This window comes from Psammomys obesus, unplaced genomic scaffold (assembly GCF_907164565.1).
Source record: "Psammomys obesus unplaced genomic scaffold, mPsaObe1.curated_primary_1811, whole genome shotgun sequence".
NCBI classification, from domain to species: domain Eukaryota; kingdom Metazoa; phylum Chordata; class Mammalia; order Rodentia; family Muridae; genus Psammomys; species Psammomys obesus.
In genome coordinates, this window is record NW_026596036.1 from 420138 (window position 1) to 447074 (window position 26937).

At 47.1% G+C, this 26937-nt stretch overlaps 1 protein-coding gene across 2 annotated transcripts; it reads right to left on the reverse strand.

Moving 5' to 3' along the window:
- Positions 1–3617: 3617 nt before the first annotated feature.
- On the reverse strand, positions 3618–20243 carry Sall2 (spalt like transcription factor 2). Of its 2 annotated transcripts, none has more exons than XM_055621690.1 (2): positions 19956–20243; positions 3618–8145 (listed from the first exon to the last, which is right to left on the reverse strand). In XM_055621690.1, exons 1-2 carry the CDS (start codon positions 20026–20028, stop codon positions 5192–5194), a joined length of 3027 nt encoding a protein of 1008 aa, XP_055477665.1. In that variant the 5' UTR covers positions 20029–20243; the 3' UTR covers positions 3618–5191. The 2 variants fall into 2 exon arrangements, with proteins under 2 accessions (XP_055477665.1, XP_055477666.1); XM_055621691.1 differs by lacking the exon at positions 19956–20243 and adding an exon at positions 8522–8721.
- Positions 20244–26937: the final 6694 nt, after the last annotated feature.

Consider the following 26937-nt stretch of genomic DNA (forward strand, 5'->3'; position numbering starts at 1 on the left):
TTACTCTGTAACCCACGAACATCTTGAGCTTGCAATTCTTTCCAATTCCCCAGGGGCTGAGAATATAGGCCTCAGCCACAAGCCCAGCCTACTCTGTCTGTGATTCTAGTTCCAGGGCATCTGACACCCTCACAGACATACATGTAAGCAGAACGCTAATGTACATATAACGAAAAGTAAATTAAAGCAACAAAAAAAGGAATGGCTATTGTATAGTCTTGTCCCATTTCTAGTGTTCGATTTGACTTAGTTATCTCTAGGATCCTACAGAACATATTTTTCTTATCTGTCACAGTACTTTCCACCATATAAAAGAATCTGTTTAAATAATTCATCCTCTTCGAATGGGCTCATGGAAGTGCTGTCATGTCTCATTTACCCTCTTACCTAAGAACTGGGAGGTAGATAAATGCTCGTGAACTAAGTGAATGAGTGAGAAATGTAGCTGTCTCTTGCTTCCCATCCACACATTTACCCCCCATTCTGTTTCTTCTGTCTGAACTAAATGTTTTGCAAGCTCCATTTACATATACTCATTCTATCATGTTAACATTAACTCAACTTCCAAGAACATGATCCAGTGGAAATTGAGAGCAAAGACGGGGTCCTAGCAAGAAAAAATCAAAGGCATCCAGAAAAATGAATTAGCTGTGAAGAGAAAAAAGAAAACAGCAGAAAAGCAAGAAAAGTAGAACAGGAAAGATGGATAGAAAAAAGCCTGAAAGAGTGTGGAGAGACAGGCTTAGCGTCAAAGAAAGCTCACTGACAGCTGTTACCATAATGAGAACTGACAACTAACTAGCAGGCCATTCTGGTTTAATTATCTATGGCCAGTGGGGATGAAGGAGGTTAAAGGAATGGAAGAATCAAGTCATTTTCCTTTCCTCCATAAGCTCAAACAAGCTCCATATCTATTTACAAAGCTTTGCCAGGAATTAAAAACAAAGAAGCTGTTTCTCTTTCCTTAACTTCCCATGATTCCCATCTGTTAAAGACGGCTTCCTGCATTGTTTTGGTAGGGGCATCCAGAATCAAATAGTTGTTCTTTATTTTTAACAGAGTGAAGAATACATTTACTCACCTGTGTCTTTCAGGGAGCCTTCTGTCAGAAGTATCCATGTAGCAGGAAAACAGAACCTGATTCCTGGAAATACTACTAAGACTGGGATCTAAGGATCTAGTTTTTCTTCTCAGTAGTGTCATGTAGTCCACGCTAGCCTTCCACTTTTGTGATCCTCCTGAGATCCCCTCCCCAATACCACCATGACAGTTCTCCAACTCCCCCCTCCCCCTACACCTGGTTCTTTATTTGTTGCTTTCTTTCTTTTTGGGTTGTTCTTTTTCGATAGTCTCATATAGTCCAGGTTGGTCATCAACCCCTATACAGGCAACGATGAGATTGTTTGTTTTTGTTTTTTTGAGACAGGGTTTCTCTCTTTGTAGCCTTAACTGGCCTGGAACTCACTCTGTAAAACAGGCTGGACTCAAAGTCACAGAAATCCACCTGCCTCTGTCTCCCTGAGTGCTGGGTTAAAGGTCTGTATCACCACTGCCTGGCTGACTTGAGATTCTTGATCCACAGGTGTGCCACTGTGCCTGTCTGAGTCTTGGTCTGAGACACTGTGCTTTGATCTTTTAAAATCAATTACATTCCTTTAGCCTGAAGGTTTGGTGACATCATTTTTGGTTTTTCGAGACAGGGTTTCTCTGTGTGTAGACTTGGCTGCCCTGGACTCTGTCAATCAGGCTGGCCTGGAATTCACAGAGATCTGCCTGCCTCTGCCTGAGTTGGGATCAAGGTGTGTGCCACCACAACCGGCTGACATTATCTTATAAAGGGGAAAAATGCTGCACAAAGGCAGCACACACACCTTCAACCGCACCATGTGGGAGAAAGAAGCAGGTGGATCTCTGAGTTCAAGGCCAGCCTGGTTTACAAACTGAGTTCCAGGACAGCCAGGGATACAGAGAAATCCTGTCTTGAAAACAAAACAAAACAGAAAAAACAAACAAACAAACAAAATAGGACAGAAAAACTGAAAACAAAAAACCGAAAACCAACAACAACTGGAGAATTCAGCATTCTTTTGTGTGTGTGTGATTGCTAGGGTGGTTTTCTGCCGTTGAACCCTGGGCCTCTCGTGTGTTCTATTGCCAAGTTACACCCTTACTCCTAGAAAGTCAATTCTTTAGGAAGAGCAAGGTCTTAGAGAAAAATTCAGAACTTTACCATGTTGTGGAAAGACAAAGTTTAAAAAATGATGATGATAATAATAATACACACTTATTTCATGCCACATACACATGCATATATACTTTTTATAGACACAGTTCTTTGGAAAGATGGAAAGATGGCTCAATTCCCAGCACCCACATGGCAGCTCACAAGTGTCTGTAACTTCAGGATCTTCAGATATACATGCATGCAAAACACTAATGCACATAAAATAAAAGTTAATTAATAATAATAATAAAGACAAGGTTCTCTGCCTGGCATTGTGGTACAAGCCTTTAAACCAGCATGAGGGAGGCAGAGCTCTGTTAGTTTGAGGCCAGCTTGGTCTACATAGTGAGTTCCAGCACAGCCAGAGCTACGTAGAGACCTTGTCACAAAACAAAGGACAAAGGTTCTCATGTATCTCAGGCTAGTCTCTGCCTCACTGTGCAGCCGAGGATGAGGTTGATGGCTTCTTCTGTGCATACTAAGCAAGCACTCTACCAACTGAGCCACATCCCTAGCCCTCTCCTCTCCACTATTTACTTATCTATCTCTCAAGAAAGTTTTTCTGTGAGTTCGAGGCTGGCCTGGAGCTCAGATCCACCTGCCTCTCCACAACAATTACCGCCCCATCCCACGACACCTCCATGCAAGGATTAAAGGTGTGCATTACCATTGCCCAGCTTACTTTCTTGTTTTCAAAAACTTTTATTTTTTGTTTGTGTTTTGCTTGCATGTGTATTTGCACTGTGTATCTGGTATCTGAAGACGCCAGAAAAGGCATCAGATCTCCCATGAATGGAGTGAACAGATAATTATGAGTCACCATGTGGGTACTGGGAATTGAACCTGGGTCATCTGGAAGAGCAGCCAGTGAGCCAGTGCTCTTAACTGCTCAGTTATCTTTCTAGCCCCTTTGTCTGTGTTCTTAATAGTAAGAACACAGAATTTTTCCTTTTCCGATTAGAACATTGATTCTCAAAAATCACAGAGTATCAGTTATCATGGTATATAGATTCAGTGATGTCAGTGGGCTGCTTGAAGTCTGGGCAAGACTGATGAAAAGCTTCCAAACTCAAACAAAACAACACAAAGTTGTGTTTTGGTAGAAACTGGCAGAAAGTCCTAAAGGGAAAACCTTGGCATTGGCTGGACACTGGGCAAATGCCCTTTGAAAGATAGAACCTTTGTTTTAAAAAGCTTTTTTCCCCTCGCAGTGAAATTACATTTGCCTGAGGTTGTTTTAGGACAAGGCTGAGGAAGTTAAGTATTTCTACTATACCATATGCCCAGCTTTGGCAGGAGAAAAACGTGGGAAGGGAATCTCCATGTTAGGGAATGCCAATATCACACCCAATCTGGCTATTTAGTCACAAAATAGGAAACACACAGATGCTTGGCCAAAACACCTTTAATGATGAAAGGAAAGACACTAGTATCTCCTTTCTCTGCTCTTACACATTTCACTGTGTTAGGGAGCTCTGGAGCCCGCTACTTTAGAGAATCATCATTGACATTAGCTAATAGCAAAATTCAGTCTCCTCCTCAGAACACCTGTTCCACAGGATCCTATGTTAAGAGTAAACACTACATCTCACTACAAGACAGAGAAGCAGGAAGGAACCATTTGAAGCCCGTCTCTCAATGCCTGGGACTTGTAGAAGCAGACAAAAAAATTAAGACATAAGCTCTGGCCCATGGTCGGGCAAAATTGGAGAGGAAAGGGTGTTTGAGAAGACGGTGAGAGTGAGAGAAATACAAGGGACAAGAGAATAAAACAGGGAGCTATCTAAAACTAAAAGCATTCTAATACCAGAAAGTTCCCCTCCCCCACAGCCCTCGGGGTCTCTGCATACCATGTCACCATTAGCCCAAAGGAACATTTCTGAGAATGTTCATACTCACAGGAGCTGAAGCCCCTCCCCCTTACATCATGTCCTGTTCTTCATCAAACACGTTCCCAGCAATTCTTGCTTCAGTAACACTCCTCAACAGTCCATCATTAACTACCCTCACCAACAAGGCTCTTTAAAGTCATGAACTGTATACTTCCTAAAATATCGCATGAGAGACCTCTTTGCAAGAAATCTGCTTGTTGGTTGAGAGGCCATGATAAACGAGAAGAGGAAGGAATCCTTGCATCTTGACCAGCCAATATCTTTGCCTTAATGTGAAGACTCAAGGGACATGCTGAAAAAAAGTATCCCAGTCCTTTATTCTTCTCTACCTCCTAGGGTTGAGCCACCAATTACTAGAATATCTTCATTGCCAGCACCCTTTGGAGAAGGGGGAAGGAGAAGTAAGTTACAGTTTGTTATTTCTTTTCTCTGGTGTGCTTGTTGGGCACCGCCTCAGCTACAGGAGGCTGGAACAGGTTATGTTCTACTCTGCCTCTCTGGGTCGTGTTCTTGGAGTCACCTTCTCAAACACAGTTCCTGGGCTTAACAGCAACGATGGTGCTAGGGCTCAAGTGGCAATGCTGGTGGATCTAGAACTCCAGGGCTTGGCGGGTAGGCCACCTGACAAGAAAACTGGGTACTGGTTGCAGAAAGGTAAGAACCCCACCCCATACAAGCTTCTCAAGAAAGTCCTGGTACAAGAAGTCTTGCAGGGTGACTTGGTCAAGATCACTGGGCCCTCCATATACAACTGCCAGCCCTTTTGAGCAAGGCTGCCATTCCAAAGAAGGGAAAGGGAGATGAGGAGGGGGCTCCCCTTGAGAATATGGGAGCTATAGAGAATTTGTTTTCCTTAGTTACATAGAACAAAAAGGTGATTAAAAATTCTTCTTAGGGGGCATCCCCTTTCAAATGCAATTTTCAAGCTCAGGGACTAGAGAGAAGCCACTAAAAACATCATGTCAGAACTTGAGAAAAGACAAGAGAAGGGTGAGTAAATCTTGGGAGGTCCTTCTACGGAGCTCTCTCAGTTTCCGTTCCCTGGGTCAGAGAGAACCAGGTACAGAAAACAGGCTCATGGGATGGCAGGGTCATCTTTTCGAGGGAATGGGGAGAGCCCCGGGGAAGTGATGGAAGAGGAACAGCCAGGCACCAGGGAAAGAGTAGCAATATTCTGAGGGCCATGGGGTGCAAAGGGTGGTGGTACCTGATGGTGAGCCAACAGCACGTGCTTCTTGAGCATAGCACGGTCAAGGAAGCCCTGCCTGCAGAAGACACAACTGAAGAGTGGCCCTTCCTTCGGATGGGTCTTCTGATGCTCCTCCAGAGCTGTCTGGGTTGAAAAGGTCTGGGCACACACTTCACAGGCCTTTCTGCTGCTGCTCTCTCCTGGCTCCTTTTTCATGGCTTCTGGTACTGTCAGCTCCTCCACCAGAGGGGTGCCTGTACTCTCTCCTTCTTGGGTGATGGCTGCTATCGGGCTTGAGGTCGCCTCCAGTTTGGCCTCTTCCTCCATGCCTCCGGAAACATCGCTGGTTCCCTGCTCCATGGGTTGGGGATGATCTAGGCTGTCGGGTGGTGGGGGTGGGGGTGGCGGCAGAACAGATGGTTGAGTGCCTTTCTCATTACTATCCATCTCCTTCCCTGTGGTGGGTGCCGCCGCGGCCGTGGCCACTTCCTCCTCTGCCCCAGATACCTCTTCTGAGTCACCTCGAACTGATATGGCCTTCTCACCCCCACTCTCTGAGCCTCTTCCTGCTAGGGAATCTTCATCCGTCACATCTTCCTCTTCTTCCTCCTCCTCCTCTTCCTCGGACAACTCCTCTTCAGGTGACGGCTGCTGGGATTGCTGCTGAGGGAAACTCCCCGGTCCAGAGACTGTAGATTGCTCAGAGTGACTTTCCTGGGCAGCTCCTCCACCTTCAGGAAGTGTGGACCCACCGTTGGGGATCTGGCCCCCGAGATGCATCCGCACGTGTTGCTGCAAAGTGACGGCGTTGGTAAACTTCTTCTGGCAGATGGGGCAGGAGTTCTGGGCCCGGGCAGCTGGACTGGTCTTGTGGCCCACAAAATGCGCACGCAAATTGCCCCTTGTGGAGAAAGCCCTGCCGCACACCTTACACTTGAAGGGCCGCTCACCTCCATGCTGGCCATAATGCAGGCGCAGAGCCCGAGGGCAGCTCAGCACTCGGAGACAGATGACACACTGGTTAGGTCCAGAGGCCGAGGCTGAAGGTGCAGGGGCAGAAGTAGTGGGGGCGCCTGAGGCAGTAGAGGCCACTGCCACAGCTCCTTGGCGGTCAATCTTTTCTACCAGCTGCTGCAGCTTTGATGTCTCAGAAGGCGAGGCCCCCAAGGGTTCCAGCACATAGGGGAAGGGGAAACTTCCCGTTGACTTCAAGTGGTTAGTGAGCAGTGCCCAACTGGGCAGCGAGGTCACCAGCTTACTTAGCTGCATTCGGGTGGCCGTGCCACCGTCCGCTACTCCAGCGATGGCTGAGCCCTCACTCCCCGGGGGAGTGTTCTCATCGGCCTTGCTCTTGGGCTCCACCGCTTTCATGAGCACAAACTTGTTGAACGTGGGGAGCCCAGGAGCCACGGCCGTACTCGTGCCCGTGGAGAGCAGCGTCAGGCTCTCTGTAGCGCTGAGAGCTGTGGTAGAGGCCACCAGAGGTTTGCGTTCAACAGCGCCCCCTGGCGTGGCCGCCTCCTCTTCCGCTTTCTCTGGTGGCACAGACATTCCGTAGGGCAGCCCGCTGCTGGTGATGACGTAGTCTAGGTGCTCTGGAACTGGATGCGGATTCATTTGCACGTGTGGGTACTTCTCCCGATGGCGGTGGAAGTGTACTTTGAGGTTGCCGCGAGTAGTGAAGCGATTACCACAGACGTTGCACTTGTAGGGCCTCTCACCGGTGTGGGAACGAAGGTGGATCTGCAGGGCGCTGTCACTGCCGAACACTTTGGCACAAAAGCGGCATTTGTGCCTTCCGCCGGGCTTCTCCAACGAGCTGATCACTTCCCCATAGCCCAGCTCACCACTTCCATTCTTTGGCTTCAGGAGCCCCGGGGAGGCAGCAGCCTCAAGGCCCCTTGCTGCCCCAAGACACTGAGCGGCCAGGAGTCCTGTGGTGCCCGGGAATGCTAGATGAGGTGAGGCAATCAGCTGATCTGTGCTGCCTGGCAGGGCAGGGGAGGGGGCAGGGGTAGGTTTGTGGCTTCGCCCAACCCCTCCGACAGAGAAGGGGTGCTGCGATCCTAGCGGGTGGTAAAGGTGGAAGAAAGCCTGCTTAGGGGGGTCTGCCCCTGAGGAGGAGGAGGAGGAGGAGGAGGAGGAAGATGCCAGCGTCTTGCCCGATTGGACAGGCTTGATGGGACTGAAGAGGGGCAGTAGGGGCTTGGTGGTGGAGGCAGCTCCTGTCGCAGGGAGCTCTGAGGGACTGGCAGGGGCACCCACCGTTTGCCCTAAGGAGCCAAGTAACAGCACCTGGCGGCAGATTTGCTCAGTCATCTGCATCTGATGAATCTGGCGCTGCTGCAGCACGCGCAGCTCTTCCAAGATCAGAGGAATGTTCAAGTGGCCACTGCCGACACTTGGAGGGGGAGGGGGTGGCGGTGGAGGAGGGGGTGCAGGAGTGGATTCTGGAGGTAATGGGGTTGCTCCCAGCTTGGGACTGGCCAAGATGAGGCCCCCACCTCCTCCAGCCGCTGTACCTGTGGCAGCGACCAGAAAATGCCCTGAAGATTCCTCTCCTCTCCGCTCTGGCCCCCAGGTGGGATCCGGGGGACCAGAGGACCCAGAATCTGGGGGATTGCTGTGCTCTGTGTCCATGACCTGGGGCCTACCGGGGCCCTCAGGCCGGGGCGCAGAGGAGGCTGAAGAGTTGCTGGGGTTCTCTTGGCCCCCAATTATCACCATTACGGGTGGGTCAGTACAACATGCGTTCTGGTGAGCGAGGAATTCGGTCGGGTCAGAGAATTGTGCGCAGCATTTGGCACAGACTTGGGGGTGGTCCTCCTCGCTAGCATCACCTGGGGAGAAGACAAGGAGAGAGTATGGGTAATGCGGTTGTGTTGGGTGTCGGAGACTCTAAAGAACCCGCAGCCCCAGGAACTGCCAGTCAGAATCGGAACATAAGCTTAAAGTCAGACCCTGCGGGAAGCTTGCACTCAAACAGGACGGACCCGCGTGGCTCCCGGACACCCAGCAAAAGGGGGGGGCGATAGGGCGCGCACACTCCGAGCCTCCTCCGTCGCCCCTCCCCCTCCTCTGGCCCAGGAAGAGTGGGAATGGATGTGAGAACTGGGGCCTATGTGCAGAATCACACACCTTGTCCGCCCACTCAAAGTCCTTACACGCGACCATCCCCTCGGCCCCCTTCTCTGCCCAAACCCGGCCCTACCGCACCTCCGCGCTCCGCAGGCTCCCCGCAGGGACCCCCGAATCGAGAGCTGCTCCCGGTTTCCTGCGCCATGGCTGTGGGGAAGTGGAAGGCGGGATAGGGGTAGGACACAATGGGTATCCGGTCTGGGGAGGCGTCGGTGGCCGCCGGCGCTGCGGCAGCCCCTGCGCCCAGCGGCCCAGACTGCGGAGGAGATCGGCGGTGGCGGGGGCAGGGAAACAGCGGCGGAGGGGGAGGGGAGCGCGAAGGCGCGGAGGAGGGGAGGAGCTGGAGCGCGAAAGCTGGTAGAGGGGAGGTGGGGGAGGAGAGTTTGTGGCAAGAAACTGCCAGGGAGGGAGACGAAAGCTGGAGGAGGCGAGAGCGGAGAGTGCATGCAGGGGGCAAGTCTAGAAAGCTTTACCCTGGCTCTGGCTCTGGGTCGGGTGCGGTGAAGCACCTTGGGGACCCACTGCACCCTATCCTCTGCCTGCTCCCCACCCCAGATGTCTTTATCCGAGCCGCTTCCACCGGGTCATTCCCAAGCGCACAGTGGGAAACCTTGCCGGCTCAATAGATGACGGCGATAGGCTTCAGTAATTTTTCTTCGGATAAAGGATCTGCTGAGCTTGGAAAACGTGGATTCCAAAGGGTGGTCTGCCTGCACCGGAGGTCGGAGGGCAAGGATGGGAGGAGCGGCCCCAAACACCCACCCCCTGACCAGCTCGCACACCGCAGAATGATCTCAAGTTTTGTCTTCACCCCCTACTCCCATCCTACCCTCATTCCTCTTCACAAAAGAAGTTTCTCGGGGGCGGCGGGTTTCAAGATAGAATTCCCAAGGAAGTCATTTGAGGCCCCTTCTTGAGGAACACTAAGCCCTTCCCCCAGAATAAAGCTCAGTACAAGCTAGTCCACAGTCCATCCGCCCTACCAAACGCGTGGAGTTCGTACTTAAAAGAAGCCCTCTCCCGTTCAGCGCCCTCTTCGCTACTCTCCAAGACCCCCTCCCCCCCGTCCCTAAAGTGGACAATTAAGAAAGATATTAGCTTGCAAAGGCCTAAGGAGGTCCACCAGCTCCAATCTTGGGGGAGGGGAGCTCCTTTTGAAACAATAGGGAAGATGCGGAATGGGCTTTCACAGTCTGCCGCTCAGGATCCAAGGCCCCTAACAGCCCCAAGCAGATCTGAATTCCTAGACTGACACCTGCTCACCTCCACGGGAGGGGCCTGCTTTCCACCAGAGAAGAGTAAGTTAGGGATAAGGTGCCTTAGACCAGGTGCTCTGCATTCTTCTTCCTTGAAATGAGAGTTAGAGGGTCCCTCACTTCTTAAAATCCTTTATTTTTACATGTAAAAAGTGATCTCGGGACCTCTCTTGGTTGTACCGTCCTCACTATGTAGCCCAGGCTGACTTCGAACTCACAGCTCTGTCTCAGCTTCCCAAATACTAAGCCTACAGGTATGTGCTACCACCCTCCCTCCACGACTGGCTCCCGAACCACTGTCTGTTTTTGAGATGCGGTTTGGGTAGCTGAGCCTTCTGGTTGAACCCCCAACCTTCCTGTCTCTTCCTCAGATGCTGGGATCACAGTCTTGCCCAGTTCTCTTTTTGCCTGGCTGAGAAACTGGGGCCAGTTATACCGACTGTAACTCCCTTTTTTATAAAGAGACAATAGTTTATATGCACTATCTTTATCAGAGAAATATGTTGAAAGCAGACAAATTGAAAACTGTTTTTTGCTGTTGTCGTTTGTTTTTCCGTGTCGCTGGAGATGGACCCTTGAGCCAAGTGTCCCACCGCTGAACTGTATGCCCAGACTAGAAAATGCTAGAAAAGTAGTATTTACATATGTAAGACCCCTCCTCTCAACTTTTTAAAGTTTGAAGAGCCTTATGGATTAGGAAATTTATATTTTTAATAATTAGAGAACCCCAAATACACATACACTAAAATGACATCTTTTTGTGTGCTGGTTGGCTTTTTTTTTTTTTTTTAAATATATATATAGGGTCTCTTAACCCAGGCTGGCCTCAAACTCACTACATAGCTAACTAAGGCTGGCTTTCGTCCTCCTGCTTCTTCTACCCATGCACTCAGATTATTATAGACCTGAGCCACCATGTCCACTGCATCACTGTGAGCGTTGAACCCAGGACCCCATGAATGCTAGGCAAGAGCTCTACCACTGAGCTACATCCTCATTTCTTATCCCCCAGTTTTGTTGTTTTCTCAGTACTGTCATTGGCGTACATCTTTGTTAAGAAACTTCAGTAAGGGGTTGGGGATTTAGCTCAGTGGTAGAGTGCTTGCCTAGCAAATGCAAAGCCCTGGGTTCGGTCCTCAGCTCTGATAAAAAAAAAAAAAAAAAAAAAAAAAAAGAAAGAAATTTCAGTAAATCGCTGAGAGGGGTGGTGCATGCCTTTAACCCCATCACTCAGGACCAGAGGCAGGCTGATGTCTGAGTTTAAGCCAACCTGGTCTATAGGAAGCTCCAGAGCAGCTGGAGTTATACAGAGAGGAGGAAAAAAAAAAAAAAAAGGTAAACAATTACCATCTTTATAAATTGAAAACAGGTCAGGCATGGTGACCCACGCCTTTAATCTCAGTGTTCAGGAGGCAGAGGCAGGTGGATCTCTGTGAGTTCAAGGCCAGCCTGGTCTACAAAGCGAGTCCAGGACAGTCAAGGCTACAGAGAAACCTTGTCTCAAAAAAACAGCAGCAACAGCAACAACAAAAAACAACCAGGTGCTGATGGAGCACACCTCTAACCCAGCACTTGGAAGGCAGAGGCAGGCAAATCGCAGGCAAATCTCTGAGTTCAAGACTAGCCTGGTCTACAGATTAAGTTTCAGGACACCCAGGGGTACACAGAGAAATCCTGTCTTGGAAACAAAACAAATAGATAAATAAAAAACACAATGTTGTTTTAAAACTTCAGATAATCTCAAAGATTTAGCCTTGTGAATCTGAGCACGGAAACTGATGTGCACTGTTTTTGCAAGTGGAAAAGAAAGAGTCCAGGGTTTCAGTTAGTCCAAGACACAAACACAGGTAAATGCAGCGTGTTTTGGTTTTGCAGATAAGGAAACTGAAGCTTGCAGAGGTTAGGTGACTTTTCTGAGCGCACAGAGTATTTCAGCAGAGCAGCATTCACCACTTTGGCTCCTGTCCAGTGCCTCTCATGCACATCCTAATGCTAGAGAAAGGGGCCCGTGGGGCTCCTCCCTGTCATTTGTTCTTTGCCCTCAAGTCAGAGAGAAGGAATCAGATGGAGTCTTTCTACTGAGAGCATTAAGTATCCAGTTGCTGTTCTGTCAAGTCCTTGGACAAGAAAAGAAACCCTTTTCTTTTCTTCTTCTCCTGGGAAACAGTGTCCCCTTTCTTGCTGTTTAATGAAATGTGCTTTCTGATGTGTCATTTGATCTGTGCTCTTTAAGGTAATTTTAGTTCCTGATGAAAGGTGATGTATCAACAGCCACCTGTAAGAGGAACCACCCACTCCTCAGCACCTTTTACGATCCCTGCCTCTCCTGAAAAAGGGAGCAAGATTCTTACACAGATGAAACTAAAGTTGCAGAACACAGGAACATGCTAAGCTGGTAATGGTACACCTAGATAGCAGAAAATGTGAAGTGAACTTCCTAGGCCACAGGCAGAGTCTGTGATGAGTGTGGACCTGCGTGCACATGCTTGTTCAAATTTACAAAGAACTGAAATGACAAACAAACCAAAACAAAACAAAACAAAAAAAAAAACCCAACCAAACAAAACAAAACCCCACAAAATAAAACAAAAAACCATGTAGTTTCTCTTCTAAGCAGGGGCTTAGGGATGTAAGTCAGTTGGTATCAGGGTGCTTGGTAAGCAGGCACAAAACCCAGAGTTCAATCCCCAGTGTAAACCAGGCACACACCTATGATCCCAGCACTCTGGGATTGGAGGCAATTGGATCAGAAGCTCAAGATTAGCCTTATCCACTCCAACACAAGCTGGTAGCTAGCCTGAACTCTATAAGACACTGTCTGAAAGATAAACAAAGAACCAAAGTTTATAGTGTCCCATAAACTGCCTCAGGCTTAAAGAGGATGGTTAGGAAGAACATAGAACCACAGAGGGCCAGAGTAGCAGAAAGGTGTACCTGAACAGTGGCTCTCAGCCTTTACTGTCCTAGAATTACCTTTACAGCTTTAACACATTCTGATGTCTTAGGCTGGGGCTATAACTCAGTGGCAGAGTACATACCTAGAAGGCACAAAGCCCTGAATTCAATCACAAACACTGGAAAAAAGAAAGGGGGGGGGGGGAAAGAGCCAGGCATGGAGGCAGAGGCAGGCAGATTGCTGTGAGTTGGGCACTGGCCTGGTCTACAAAGTCAGGCCAGGGCAGCCCAGGTTACGCAGAGAAACCCTGTCTCGGAAAAAAAACAAACAAAAACAAGCCCAAGGCTAAAATAAATTCAAAAGCCCCAAGGGTAGGATCCAAGCCTCATCAACCTCATTATTTTGACACAGAGGCTCACTAAGCAGCTCTGGCTAGTCTGGGACTTCCTAGTGGGCCAGACTGGCCTCAAACTCAGAGATCAACCTGCTGTGACTCTAAGGTGCTGAGATTAAAGGTGTGTGACATCACTGCCCAGCAAGCATTAGTGTTTTGATGAAGCTCCTCAATTACTCCATTGTACAGCTGAAGGCTGGGAACGTAGCTTTCAGTGATATAGCAATTACTCAGCACAGATTGAAGCTCTGGGTGCAGTCCAAGTGAACACGCGCGCGCACACACACACACACACACACACAGGGCAGGGAGGGCATTTTGGTATATGCCTGTTATTCCAGCATTTGGCCATACCACTTTTTAATTTCTGAGCTACACATAGTGAGACCCTCATATATACTATAAATAGACATTCTATCTTGAAACTAAGGTCTGATGATGATGTTATGGAAGAGCGTTATGAGCCTGCAGGCCTTGGGTTCAACTCCAGCACACACACATAATCCCACCCCACAGCACACAACAAGAGGCAAGTGCTGCGATCACAGAGCTGAGAGGACTGTCCTTCCCTTCAGACCCTCCCCCTCTTCCTCACAGATGTTACCAGAATTAAATCCTTACTAATTGGCAGCCTCTGTGAGTATGGATTTGTAAATGTTGCCAACATCACTTTTTCAGAGCACACACCTGTAATCCCAGCACTCAGAGAGGCAGAGGCAGGTGGATCTCTGTGAGTTCAAGGCCAGCCTGGTCTACAAAGCAAGTCCAGGGCAGCCAGGGCTACACAGAGAAACCCTGTCCTGAAAAACAAACAAAATCACTTTTTAGAGAACATCCCACTGACTCTTTCTCAGTCTTCTCTATTAAGCTTAGACACAATTCTTTGACAAACCAAACTAGTATACTGAAACCTATGATGCACCCATGGCCTGTTCCACACGGAAGACAGAGGCAAGATGACTTAGACACCAGTTACCAAGAAAGACATTTGTGTGGAATTCAAACACTATTTTGAAGCTCAAAGGTATTTTAGAGATGTAATCCTGGTAAAGTCCCAGTTGATTCTTCTCTTTTCAATTTGAGAAGAATCCTTTCTCTCTCTCTCTCTCTTTTTCTTTGATCTAGAAATAGGGTCTTGCTAAGTAGTGCTGCCTGGCCTGAACCTCATTATGTAGACCAGGCTATGGTAAAACTCACAGAGATCCACTTATCTCTTTCTCCTGAGTGCAGTGATTTAAATTGTGTGCCACCACACACTTTTTTTGACACAAGGTTTCTGAGCAGTCTTGGTTGTTCTGGAACTGGCTCTGTAGACGATGCTGGCCTTGAACTCAGAGATCTGCCTGCCTCTGCCTCCAAGGGCTGGAATTAAGGGAGTGCATTTGCTGTTTTTGCAGAGGGTCAGGGTTTGGTTCCCAGCACCCACAAGGCATCTTGCAATTGTCTGTAACTCCAGTTCTACAGGATCCTACCTCTCTGACACCCTCTTCTGGCCTCTGTGAGCACCAAGCACACATGGTACCCTGACATACAGGCAGGCAAAATACCCATACACATAAAATAATATAAATATGTTTAAAATAGTAATAACAATAATAGTGAAAGGAAGGAGAAAGCTGGATGTAGTAGATTATGCCTTTAATCCCAGCATTTGGGTGGCAGAGGCAGGCAGAGTTCAAGGTCAGCCAGGGCTATAGAGTGAGACCCTGCCTCAATAAGTAAACAAACAAACAAACAAATGTAGGGAGGTAATAATAGAGGAGTTAGAAGGAATATAATGAAGAAAGTGCAAGAATAGCCATGTGAGGCACTTAGATGTGCATTAAGATTTGACAGCCAAAGGCTGAGTCCAGATGGGTATGGTGACACAGGCCCTCATCCTAGTGTCAGAAGGATCAGAAGGTCAAGGATAGTCAGTCTAAGCAGCTTGATGCAGTCACCAAAACAAAACAAAGCAACCAAAGCACAAAACAAAATAGGGGGCAGGGGCTCCTGGTACTTGAAACCTCAGAAAAGAAAGGATTTGTCCAGAGTTAAAAGGTCACATAAGCCTTGAGGTCCAGACTAGTTTGAAAACCCAGTTTTCTCCAAAGGGCCCTGGTAGCACAAGCCTTTAATCCCAGCACTTGGGAGGCAGAAGCAGGCAGATCTCTGTGAGTTTGAGGCCAGCCTGGTCTACAGAGTAAGTTCCAGGACAGCCAGGCCTACAAAGAGAAACCCTGTCTCCAAAAAAACAAAACAATCAAACAAACAAAAAGAAAAAAAAGTAGGTTTTCTGCTTCCTTATTTCATGTTTTAGGTAAGCCAGAGTCAGTCACTTAGTCTCTTTCCCTTTCACTCTTTCTTTCTCTCTTTTCTGTTTATTTTTTGAGACAGGGTTTCTCTTGTATTCCTGGCTGTCCTGGACTTGATTTTTAGATCAGGCTGACCTCAAACTCAGAGATACGCCTGCCTCTTCTTCCCAAGTGCTGGGATTAAAGGTGTGCACCATGACACCTAGCATGCACCCATTTTTTTCTTGACAGAGTCCAGAGTTGCTCAGGCTCGCCTTGAACTCATGATCATCCTGCTTCAGCCATAACACAGACTTCTAAATTACTTTCTGTCCATTTAGAGATACAGTCTTCCTGACTGCCACCCCAGAAGGTACCCAAAACTTAAGTCCTAAGGGATTCAGAAACCTGAGAGATGAGCCCTCACTTTCATGTGTGAGGTGCCCTAGTTTTGCCTTCCTTGCCTTTGCTATTCTTGCTGTCTGCCAACTCCCTTTTCTCCCTCCAGGTCTGCTTGGCTGTTGTCCTGGTTTCTCCTCAGTAAATATCTGGGCTTCTGATCATTTCCTTCATTTCCCAGATGTACCAGTTAACATTTCCCCCAGTTACATCCCTTCTGTTCTGTAGTTCAGATATCTAAACTCTGTAGGGGAGAGATTCTTTTTCTTTCTCTAGCATTCTTAAGTAAATAGACTATTTCCTGCTCATCACTTATGTGCAGTAAGTGTTTTGTTAGGTTTTGGTGTTCTAGTTAGGGAGCTATGCAAGAAGAAAGTAGAGAAATAGGTTTTTTAGCAAACAAAACAAAACAAAAAACAAACCACTAAATGAGCAATAGATGACTCTCATTTTACAGGTAAACCAAGGACACAGTCCTTATTGAGTGTAAGCATTGCTTTGTGAGGTGCTGTAGATAAAACCAAGGGCCTCATGCATGCTAGATAGGTGATCTTTCCCTGAGTTACATTCCTATCCCTTCCTACTTAATTGTGGGCCATGCTCTGAGGTGGAAGGGAAAGTTAGAAGCATTAATGAGAAGATAATTAGTAGATTCTGTGTTAGGGATAACGCAGGGCCCCATGAATGCAAGGCAAGCTCTCTACCTCTTCACAATGGCCCGGTCCTTTTATAAACACTCCTATACACAGCGAAGAATGCAGATTTATAAATTACATGCTTATAAGAGGAGAGAGAATTTTAGATAGTCATGTCACTATTTGTTTGGTTGGTTTTTTTTGAGACAGGGTTTCTCTGTGTAGCCCTGGTGGTCCTAGAACTCACTTTGTAGAGCAGGCTGGCCTTGAACTCATAAAAATCCACGTGCCTCTGCCTTAGGAGTGCTGGGATTAAAGACATGTGCCACCATGTCCAGCTAGATAGCCATGTTAAATTGCAGGTGAGACCCAACAAACCTCCATTCAGGTCATGAAAGTAGACTAGGTAAGAGAGTCTTTAATACTGATATAAGAACCCTCAGGAGTTCTATTTTCTTTCTTTTGCTTTTCTTGAATGGTCTTGATCCCACAGCATGTCTCTGCCTCCTGAGGACTGGGATTAAAGGCGGATACGGCCATGACCAGCCCTTTAGGAGTTCTTAAGATAGATTTTTTTTAAACTTATGTTTTTGTATTTTATCTGTGTGAGTGTTTGGCCTGCACATCATCACTTTCATGCCTAGTGTCCACGGAAGCCAGAAGAGGGCATTGGTCGCCCGCACTAGAATTACAGATAGCTGTGAGCTGCTGTATGTTAGTGTTGGGAATCTAAGCTGGGTCCCCTGGTAAAGCAACCAGTGCTCTTAGGCTGTAAAGCAAATCTTAAACAAACAAGCAAGCAAAAACAACGAAGGCCAGCCTGGTCTACAGATCAAGTTCTAGGACAGCCAAGGCTACAAAGAAAGCCCTGTCTCAAAAAACCAAAAACCCAAATGAAACTTTATTTACTTATCAGTATTAGTATTTGTGTAGGTGTGCACATGCCATGGACCAGTTGTTAGCAACCCCAGTCCCAGGGATCTGACACCTTCACACTAATGCACACACAATTAAAATTAAATAAATTATTAAAAAAAAGAAAATACAGATATTTACATTATGGTTCATACAGTAGCAAAGTTGGTTATGAGGTAGCAACAAAAATTATTTTATAGAGCCAGGTGTGGTGGTGCATGCCTGTAATCCCTGCAGTTGGGAAAGGCAGAGGCAAGCGGATTGCTGTGAGTTCAAGGCCAGCCTGGTCTACAAAGCGAGTCCAGGACAGCAAAGGCTACACAGGAAAACCGTGTCTTGGGGAAAAAAAAAAATTATGGTTAGAGGTCATCACATCATGAGGAATTGTATTAAAGGGGCAGATCAACAGGCGTTTCTGATCGTTCTTGCTCTCTGGATTACTTTTTCCCTTTCATACAAATGCAAAGTTTACCTGAATTTTCTTGCTTCACAGGGTGTAAGCCTGTATGTTTTCTATAGGCATGGACTTTTGGCAGCGTCGCTACACTTCCAGTATCCAGAGGCCCCCACCCCCACCCTAAGTGGAAACTGTACCCTAAAAGGCTTGAAAATCCACCCCCGGGAGCAGCTGGGTACCTTTCGACTCCTGCCGAAAACTTTCCCTCAGCCACGGTGTGAGCAATGGATGAGCAGATGGAAGGAAGGAGAGGAGGAGCTGCCTCTTGGGGCTTGGGGGTGGTGTTCAGCATAGTTCCACAATTGAACCAGCGGGGGAGCAGAGCTGAGAGGCAACTCTCGGGCTCTGGGGGAAATCTCCTATAGAGCGCAAGGAGGAAACATCCGGCCTATAGCAGCATTAAGGAGGCTTAATGTGTCTCAGGAGGGAAGGCTGCCATCACCATAGAACCTCTAAATATGGGCGCAGTGGGATCTCAGCAAAGCAGCGGCTTGGGGAAGATGCGTCCTACCCCAAACTTAACTTGTTTGTTAAGGTTTCGCTATGCGTGGTGCACTGACTCAAAGTCATTTTTGTACAAGAGGAAAGACAACTTTAATCCATGCTTAGTCCTACTACACTATCCCAGAACCACTCACATCTCATAAAGAACTGCTGAAGTCAAGCCTCGGACAGGTTTGTGGGTGGTCACTGTCCTGCACACGATAATTACAATATTCCTTCCCCCTGAGTACTCACAGTGGGTATGTTGCTAAGAAACACCATCGATGCTGGTCATTTCCCCCAAAGGGCTTCCGAAAGTCAAAAGGGTAACTATTATACTCACCCACCTCTGTTTAACAGATGAAGAAACTGAGGCATGGAGAAGCAAAACAAGCCAACCAAGTTTGTATAGCTAGCCAAGGGGAGCTGGGAGGAGTCAAGGTTTGTTCAAAAGCCAATCCTGAAATTATAGCTTCAGAACCCTTATGTATAATTTTATCGTGTTCCCCCCACCCCCCGCATATCAAGTGTTTGCTAAGCAAATGATTGGCGCCCCGAGCTGTACTTTCACTTTGTTGACACACATGCAGCCATACTGTTTAGTCCAAAACTGGCTTGAGTCTATGAATCACATGGACATCGATGCCTCTTCCTAGACCTAGCTCAGGCCTAGAGAATGAGTGCCACCAGCCTTAGAAATAAGCATCTGGGTACCTAAGCCTTTCTGCCAACTCTTCCTTCCGTTGTCTCTGAGGCACTGAACTATCAGTCCCAAATACCGTCCTCATTCTACCATGGCCTTTCACATGCTGGAGTATCCTAAGAATACAAGGGCCTTTCCATCCAGCTGTGCTGATGTGTGCCTGTAATCACAGCACACAGATGGCAGAGGCAGGAGGATCAGGAGTTCAAAGCCAGCTTGGCTACACAACCTATTCTCTTCTCCCAGAGGGATTTGTTGGTTAAAAGACACATACAGCATCTTAGCATAATGGTGCAGGTGCGGAAGCCTGAGCCAGGAGAATTGCCAAAAGTTCCAGGCCAGCCTGGACTCTATAGTGACTACGGGGCTTCATAAGGAGGTCGTCTCAAAAAACGAACATAAATAAACAGCAAGATCTTACACAGTGATAGTATATATTAGCAGGTAGGTTAACATGCACGTAAGTACTGTCTTTGCCTCCCTTAAAGCACAAACCTGAGTCCCTTTACAGAGTTGTGTTTCAGTCTTCCCTCGGGATAAGGAGGAGTACACCCCCAAGCTAGCCAGCATTCTGACCGACATTAGCTTTTCTCCCTCTGGGAGCTCTGTTCTCAGCTCAGCCCAACAATGAGAAACTTTATTCTCTTCTCCCTCAGGGGAACCTTTAGGTTTATCCAATTCATTCTGTTGCAACCCAACTCTCCAGAAAGAAGAGGGGGAAATCCCATCCCTAAGAGACGGGTCTTCAGGTCTGAGGACGTTACTTAGCAACGGCACAAAGACCAGTGAGCAAAGAAGGACTTGGAGAGAAAACTCTTGGGTAGGGAGACAGAGCCAGTTTGAAAACTCCATTTCATCCAGAGAAAAGCAAGGCAAACACAAACAGAACGAATCTAGACAACAGCAAAGGGTGGGGAGAGGGGTTATCTTCCTTGCACTAGTTCTCGCCTCACATCCTGAGGTCTGGAGTCCTTCACATCCCCAGTGACCAAAGCCCTGCCCAGGTTTGGCTCATGGCCGAGGTGCCCTCCATTGCCCTGGCTTGAACCATGCAGGCTCTGACTCACCCCCCCCCCGCAACCCCCGCCCCCCAGCACCCACCGTTCTCAGATGCGCTGGGACCTTCACAGTCCGAGATTAACTGCTGGGGTCTCCTCTGCTTTCGCCGAGACATTCCCGAGTAGGAGAGGGAAGGCACCGCACCGCACCTCACCTCACCGCACCGCGCCGCGCCTCACTGCACCGCACCGCGCACTGAGTTTTAACGGGGCGACCTGTTCTGATCACCCGGCCTGGTCTGAGATCAACGGCTGTCTGTCCCCCAGTGCAAACCACTGTGATGCAGAGGAATTCTCCCCTTCCCAGAGACAGGCTAACTAGTGTGGCTCCTTCCCGACTCCTTTTCTCCCTCAATCTCTCAAGTCTTTAAAAAGAGAGACGCCCCCTTTTTTCCCCCCTTCAGCTTCTTCCCAACGCTCCTGCAGCTCCTATTGTAAAAGCAAAAATCCTAATCTTTCCGCACACTCTTTTCTTTTGTACTGCAGAGGAAGGGATTTAACCCTCTCCTCCCTGCCAGGACTCTGCCGGCCTCACAGGGACTGCCCCTGGCTTGTTTTTCTAACTTTTTCCCCAAGATCTTTCGTAGGGCTTTTTGATTTTTTCATAGTTGTGTCCCTGTGTTTGACGATGCTTAGCTTCTGGGTTAGAAGCTTCAACACAAACTTTTTCATATACGTTGTTTTTTTTGAGGCCAAGAAGTCAGCTACTGCTAGGTGAAAGCGGGAACAGAGAAGATTAAGTAGACTGAGTAAAGTGAGAGACGGTATGATTGTGGAGACACAGCTTTGATAATTTATACGGATCTTCATTCAGATGCTGTATTTTAGTATCACGACTCTTGAGATTGGCTCAGCAGGCTTTTGTTAATTAAGAAGTTAGTATTGTGTACGTGTGCATGATCCTACGGTCATTCCCGATGTGACGATGTGACGTGAATGTGAAGTCAAAGAACTTTGTGGAGCCAGTTTTCTCCTTACCTGGATGTGGGTTTGGGGGATCCAGCTCAGCTTGCTAATCTTGACCAGCAAGGACTGAGCCGTTGTGTCAGCCCACCAAAGGTCTCCCCCAGCCTACACACTCACTGTGTAGACAGGCTGGCCTCAAATTCACATGGATTTGCCTGCCTCTGTCTCCCAACTGCTAGAATTCAAGGTGTTTGCCACCACATACAACACCCACAGTAGGTTTTATAATACTATTATGTACAGGGATCCTGGTTACAAATAAACCAGAAGGTGCATGTAGGTTAGGTGACCTGCCCAAGACTACTCGAGAAACCCGGGGCATATTTTATGGTGGCAGGGACGAAGTGTACCACGAGACAGCTAGTATGAAGGGGTGTGTGTGGGGGGGACCAATACCTCTTAAGGGATTTTATTTAAAATAGCAAACACTGCAGGCGGCTGTCTCTCCAGGTCCTGTCCAGTCTCTCAGTGGAAGGAATACCTGTGAGAAGACGGCAGATGATTTCCTCTGCACTTCAGAATAGAGGCTGTGAGAAGGCTATAGTGGATCTGTGAGTTCTGTATAGTGTGTTCACAGGTGGAAAATAACTGTCAAGGATTCTTACGGGTGTCAAATTAGACCTCTAGTAATTTGGCAAAGCGGGCTGTGCTGCAGTTTACCAGCAGAGCATTTGCCTAGCATCGCAGACGCCTCTGGTTTAATCCCCATCACCAAGGGATGGAGGGGGGGCACGACAAAAAAGGAATTCCTCTAGCTGGGCCTACCTGCATTCCTAACACTCAGGAAGCTGAGACAGGAGAATCATAGGTTTAAGGCCAGCACCAGCTGTATGTGGAGTTGCTTAGTCAGAAAAAAAGGGAACACTTTTATTTTTATTTTGTGAGATAGGATTTTACTCTGTAGCCCAGGCTAACCTGGAACTCACTGTGTAGTCCATGCTGGCCTGCAACTCACAGCAGTCTTCCTGCCTCAGCCATTAGAATACTGGGATTATAGGCAGAATCCACCCCATCCTAATTAAATAACAAAAAAAAACAAAAAGAACCCAGCAACAGCCGTAAGTCTCCGGCCATCTAAGATACTGTTCTTTAACTTCTAGTTATGATGCCGTACCAGAGGGAGTGATCTCGAGTGGAGACTATCCCAGCCACGTCCTATCTTCTAGTCCTAATACCTGAATTCTCTTCTTTTAACCGTGTATAAGCATCATTTCTTAGTGATGCAAAGCTCTGTGGTCAGGGTCTTAAGCAAGCCCTGGGGCTAGTTTGGCAAAAATTGAAAAAAAAAAAAAAAAAAAAAAAAGAACGAAGCCTACTGGTGATAAGAGGGATGCGGGAGACTTTTGCCACCTGAGGAGAGGTTGTTCGGGGGTTCCCAGATGTTCAGTGTCAGGAACCTGAGTGGCTCTCCCACCCTCTGTTTTTGAAAGTCCCGCTCCTCACGTTTTACCACACAGTTTAGGGGTTGCCCATCATCACTCGACCACAGTGGTTAGACGAGATGGAGACATCCCAAGGCAGGAAAGATTCTGGTTTTTCAACCAAAGGGACTGTGTCCTGTTACCCTCTTCCCATTGTTTATTTCCTTTGTGAGGAAGAGAAAGAGAAGCAGGAACATAGCATTCGGCTTCCTCAGATATCTGTGTAACTCCTAAGGGGTGTACTTGGGGACCCACATTTGTCTTGTCTTTTTTTTTTTTTTTTTCCCCGAGTCTTGACCATCTTCGTCTTTTCGTATTTTCCCTCTTCTTGCTGGCCTTATTATGAAAGGAAAGGCTCTTTCCCCTCCTCTCCATTCTTCCACCTCCTCCTATTTTCCACATTTTTTTTTTCTTTTTACCTCTCCTTTGTGGCCTCTTGACCTCCCTACGGAGTTACAAAAGTAGAATCCTTGAAGAGATGCTGCTGTGGGAATGTTAATGAGCCTTCCCCACAAAGGGGCAAAGACTTTACTTCACTGAGTTGGAAAAAAAGCCCCTTTCAAAAGGGATTTCTGTGTGTGGTGAAGTGGAGAGGGGAGGGGAAGGAGAAAGAGGGAGGGAGAAGGGAAGAAAGGACAGGAGAGAAAGAGAATGAAAGGAGAGACAGAAACGCAAAAGGAAGAGACCCCGTGACGAGAAAATCTGAGAGTAGCAATCTTTCTCCCTTCAAGCTGTGATCTAATTCTTGGAAAATGTAACTACGGACTTAGGTATCAAGACCCTGAGGAGGCACTCAAGGGCGCTGGAGATGATACACATTAGGAAAAAGGGACTTCTTCCCTTCAGCATCTCTGTTCTGTTCCTCCCGGGAGCCCGAGGATTGGGGGGCGGGGAGAGTGTTCTAGATGGAGAAGCTGCTGGTTTTGAGATGCTTTACCATGTTTTCTAATATCGATCAGCATTTCCAGTTCTGGTTTTCTTATTGCCCGTTGGTCTAATGAATTCTAGGCATGACCTATGGTGTTGTTAAGGTCCTTAGTTCACAAAATTAGAGCACTTGAGCACAAGCCAGTTTCCTCATTTGTGTACAGATTTGGCTTTGCTAAACTGTGCATTAAAGGGCTAGGAAAAGAGTTCATGAGGTAAAACGTACTGTTATGAAAGCCTAATGACCTGAGCTCAGTCTCTGGGACCCAGGCATGCTGTGGCACCCATCCACACTCACACACGTATCATACATACATACATACACATTCACAAACAGAAACACACATCATACACACCAACACATATACATCAACACACACATCATATATACATGCATCAGACACACACACATAAGTAATAATAACAAAGCGTCTGGGTCCTTCTTTGTGAAGCCTTGTGCCTATTTGTTACTTCTTCTGAAATTACATAGACTACACAAACAAAATCCCCTGCTGCTTCCTGGCAGCTAGGCGCTCCTGCCTGCTGGTCTTGCCTTCTCTAGGCTGCTCTGAACACCAAGAACCTAGATCATGGTTTCTAGACAACTCTACGTTTCCTAGAATCCCAGAATCTCTTTATGCCTCCTCGTTCTTCTCTTTTTATTTTTCAAGACAGGGTTTCTCTGTCCGTCCTGGAACTCACTCTGCAGGCCAGGCTGGCCTCAAACTCACAGAGATCCACCTGCCTCTGCCTCCTGAGTGCTGGCATTATAGTTGTGCCACCACAGTCTGGTGAGAATACTCTTGATGATATCTACTTCCTAGTTATCAACACCTTAACTGCAAATCTTTTTAAGATGCCCTTGGTAGAGTACATTCATTCACACTCACCAGTTGATCAGATAGGTTCATTAGCATATATCACTCATGTTTACATCTGTATTTATATCACTTATATCATAATGGGTTTCATCATGGTATTTTGCACATCTATATAATATATTTTGGTTATATTTTACACCTTGCCCTAGTCAGGGTTTTCTGGAGAAACAGCTGATAGCATGAATTTTTGTGCATAAAGATGGGAGGCATTAGAGTGGCTTACAGCCTGTGGTCTGTCTAGTCCAACAATGACTGCCCGTTAAGTCCAAGGACTCAGTTGTTTGGTCCACGAGGCTGGATGTCTCAGACGGTCTTTAACCCTGAGGAAGTAGGCTCTAGTATCAGTGAAGAAATGGACCTGCCAGTGAGGGTGAGGGCAAGCGGGCAGAGACCAGCAGTCCTTTCCCTGTCCTTCACCGAAAGTGTGGCAGAAGGTGTGGCCCAGATTTAAGATGGGTCTTTCTCCCTTAGAAGACACAGATTTAGGGTTGCTCTGCCCACTTCAAATAACCCAACCAAGAAAAATCCGTCACTTTGTACCCTGCTCCTTGTGTTTTAGTTAAATCCAGATGTGGTCGTTCACCGCCAAGAGTGGTCATCACACAGCCCCTACCCTTTCTTGTGCCCTCCCCTTCCTGCTTCCCCTTCCTTTTCCAACTAGTCCTATCTCCGTGTGTGTGTGAGTGTATGTGTATGTTTGCGCACCCGTGTGTGTGTGTGTGTGTGTGTGTGTGTGTGTGTGTGCATGCATGTGTGAATGTATGTATGGGCACACATTCATTCATGAATGTGGGTACCTGTGCATGCATATATGAGTATGGATACATGTGTTGTATCCATGGGGTTGTGTGTGTGTGAGAGACTGTGTGTCCCAGTGAGTTTAATTAGGGTTGCTTAGGGAGCATGGGTAAGAGTTTTTGTTTTGGTGGTGGTCACTAGTGAATACATAGCAGAACAAAACAGATTTTTTTCTTATTGACTTTTAGATAGGTTTTTTTCTTCTTTTTCTTCTTTTCTTTTTTGAAACAGAGTTTCAGGCTGTCCTGAAACTAGCTTTGTAGACCAGTCTGGCCTTGAACTCACAGAACTCTGCCTGCCTCTGCCCCCTGAGTGAGATTAAAGGCACGCACCGCCACCACCACCCAACCAGTACTGTATAACTTTTAAACATTTCTAATTTTGTTTCTAGTGATGGAGATGGAACCTGGTTTCTTGCTCATTATCAATATATTAGACATATCAATATATTAGCCCTTTCCCTAGTCTTATGCAATTTTGTAATTGAATTTCAGTTTTTGTTGGTTGGTTGATAGGTTTTGGTTTTTCAGATAGAGTCTCATTATGTTGCCATGGCTGACCTAGAATTGACTATCTGTAGACCAGGCTGGCCTCAAAGTCATAGATGTCAGCTTGTTCCTGTCTTCCCAGCTTTGGACTTCAATCTTTTTTGTTGTTGTTTGCTTGCTTTTTGAAACAGGATTTCTCTGTGTAGCCTTGGCTGTCCTGAAACTCACTCTGTAGACCAGGCTGGCCTGGAACACCTGCGTGCTGGGATTAAAGGTGTGTGCCACCAGTTGGACCTCTTTTGATGTCATCTCTTTCTTTGTTGTTTTTATTGGTACAAGCTTATAAAATAATTATTATTTTAATACTTGTGTGGTGGTTTGAATAGGTGTGGCTCCCATAGACTCCTGAGTTTGAATGCTCGGCTCACAGGGAGTGAGCCATTAGGAGCTATCACTATTAGGAGGTGTGATCTTGTCAAAGGACGTGTGTCACTGTAAAGGTGGGCTCTGAGGGCTATACATGCTCAAGCTCCACCCAGTGTGATTCACAGTCTCCTTTTGCTGCTTTCAGATAAAGTTGTAGAACTCTCAGCTCCTTCTCCAGCACCACGTCTGCCTGGATGCTGCCATGCTTCCAGCCCTGGTGATAATGGACTAAACCTCTGAAACTGTAAGCCAGCCCCAATGAAATGCTTTCCTTTATAAGAGTTGCCATAGTCATGCTGTCTCTTCACAGCAATAAAGCCCTAACTAAGATAACCTGCTTTATTATTAATAATGAACAGTTATTATTGTTATTACTTTTGAGCCAGTGTCCCAAGCTGGCCTTGAAATATAGTGAGGCATGACCTCAAACTTGGGTCCTTTTGCCTCTACTTCCTGGGTGGTGCGATTTCACCAATCATACAACCACTCCAGGTTTTCCTGGGGACTGGGGATTGAACCCCGTCATTCATGAATGCTATATAAACATTCTTCCAATTGAGCTAGCTCTCCATCCGCTAATGCCTGTGTTATAAGAAATGAGAAAGAAAGAGGGACTGCCTCTGACATAATCTGATTCGCCTGCTCTTTGATCACCTCCCCCTGAGAGAGGAGCAGCCCTACCAGCAGCCACTCCTGATGTGATCTGATAGACTAAGATCAGAAGGAAGGAGAAGAGGACCTCCCTTATCAGTGGACTTGGGGCGGGGCATGCGTGAAGAAGGGGGAGGGAGGGTGGGATTGGGAAGGGAGGAGGGAGGGGCTTATGGGGGGATACAAAGTGAACAAAGTGTAATTAATAAAAATAAAAAAATTAAAAAAAGAAAAAAAAAGAAATGAAAACATTTAGGTTTCTTTTAAAAATTCGAGCATGGCATGGTGGCACACACCTTTAATCCCAGCACCAGTGAAGCAGAGGCAGGACAGTCTCCATGAGTCTGAGGCCCAGCCTGGTCTACAGAGTGAGTTCCAGGCCAATCAGGGTTACACAGTAAGATCCTGTTTCAAAAATAGAATAAAATAAAATAAAATAAAATAAAATAAAATAAAATAAAATAAAA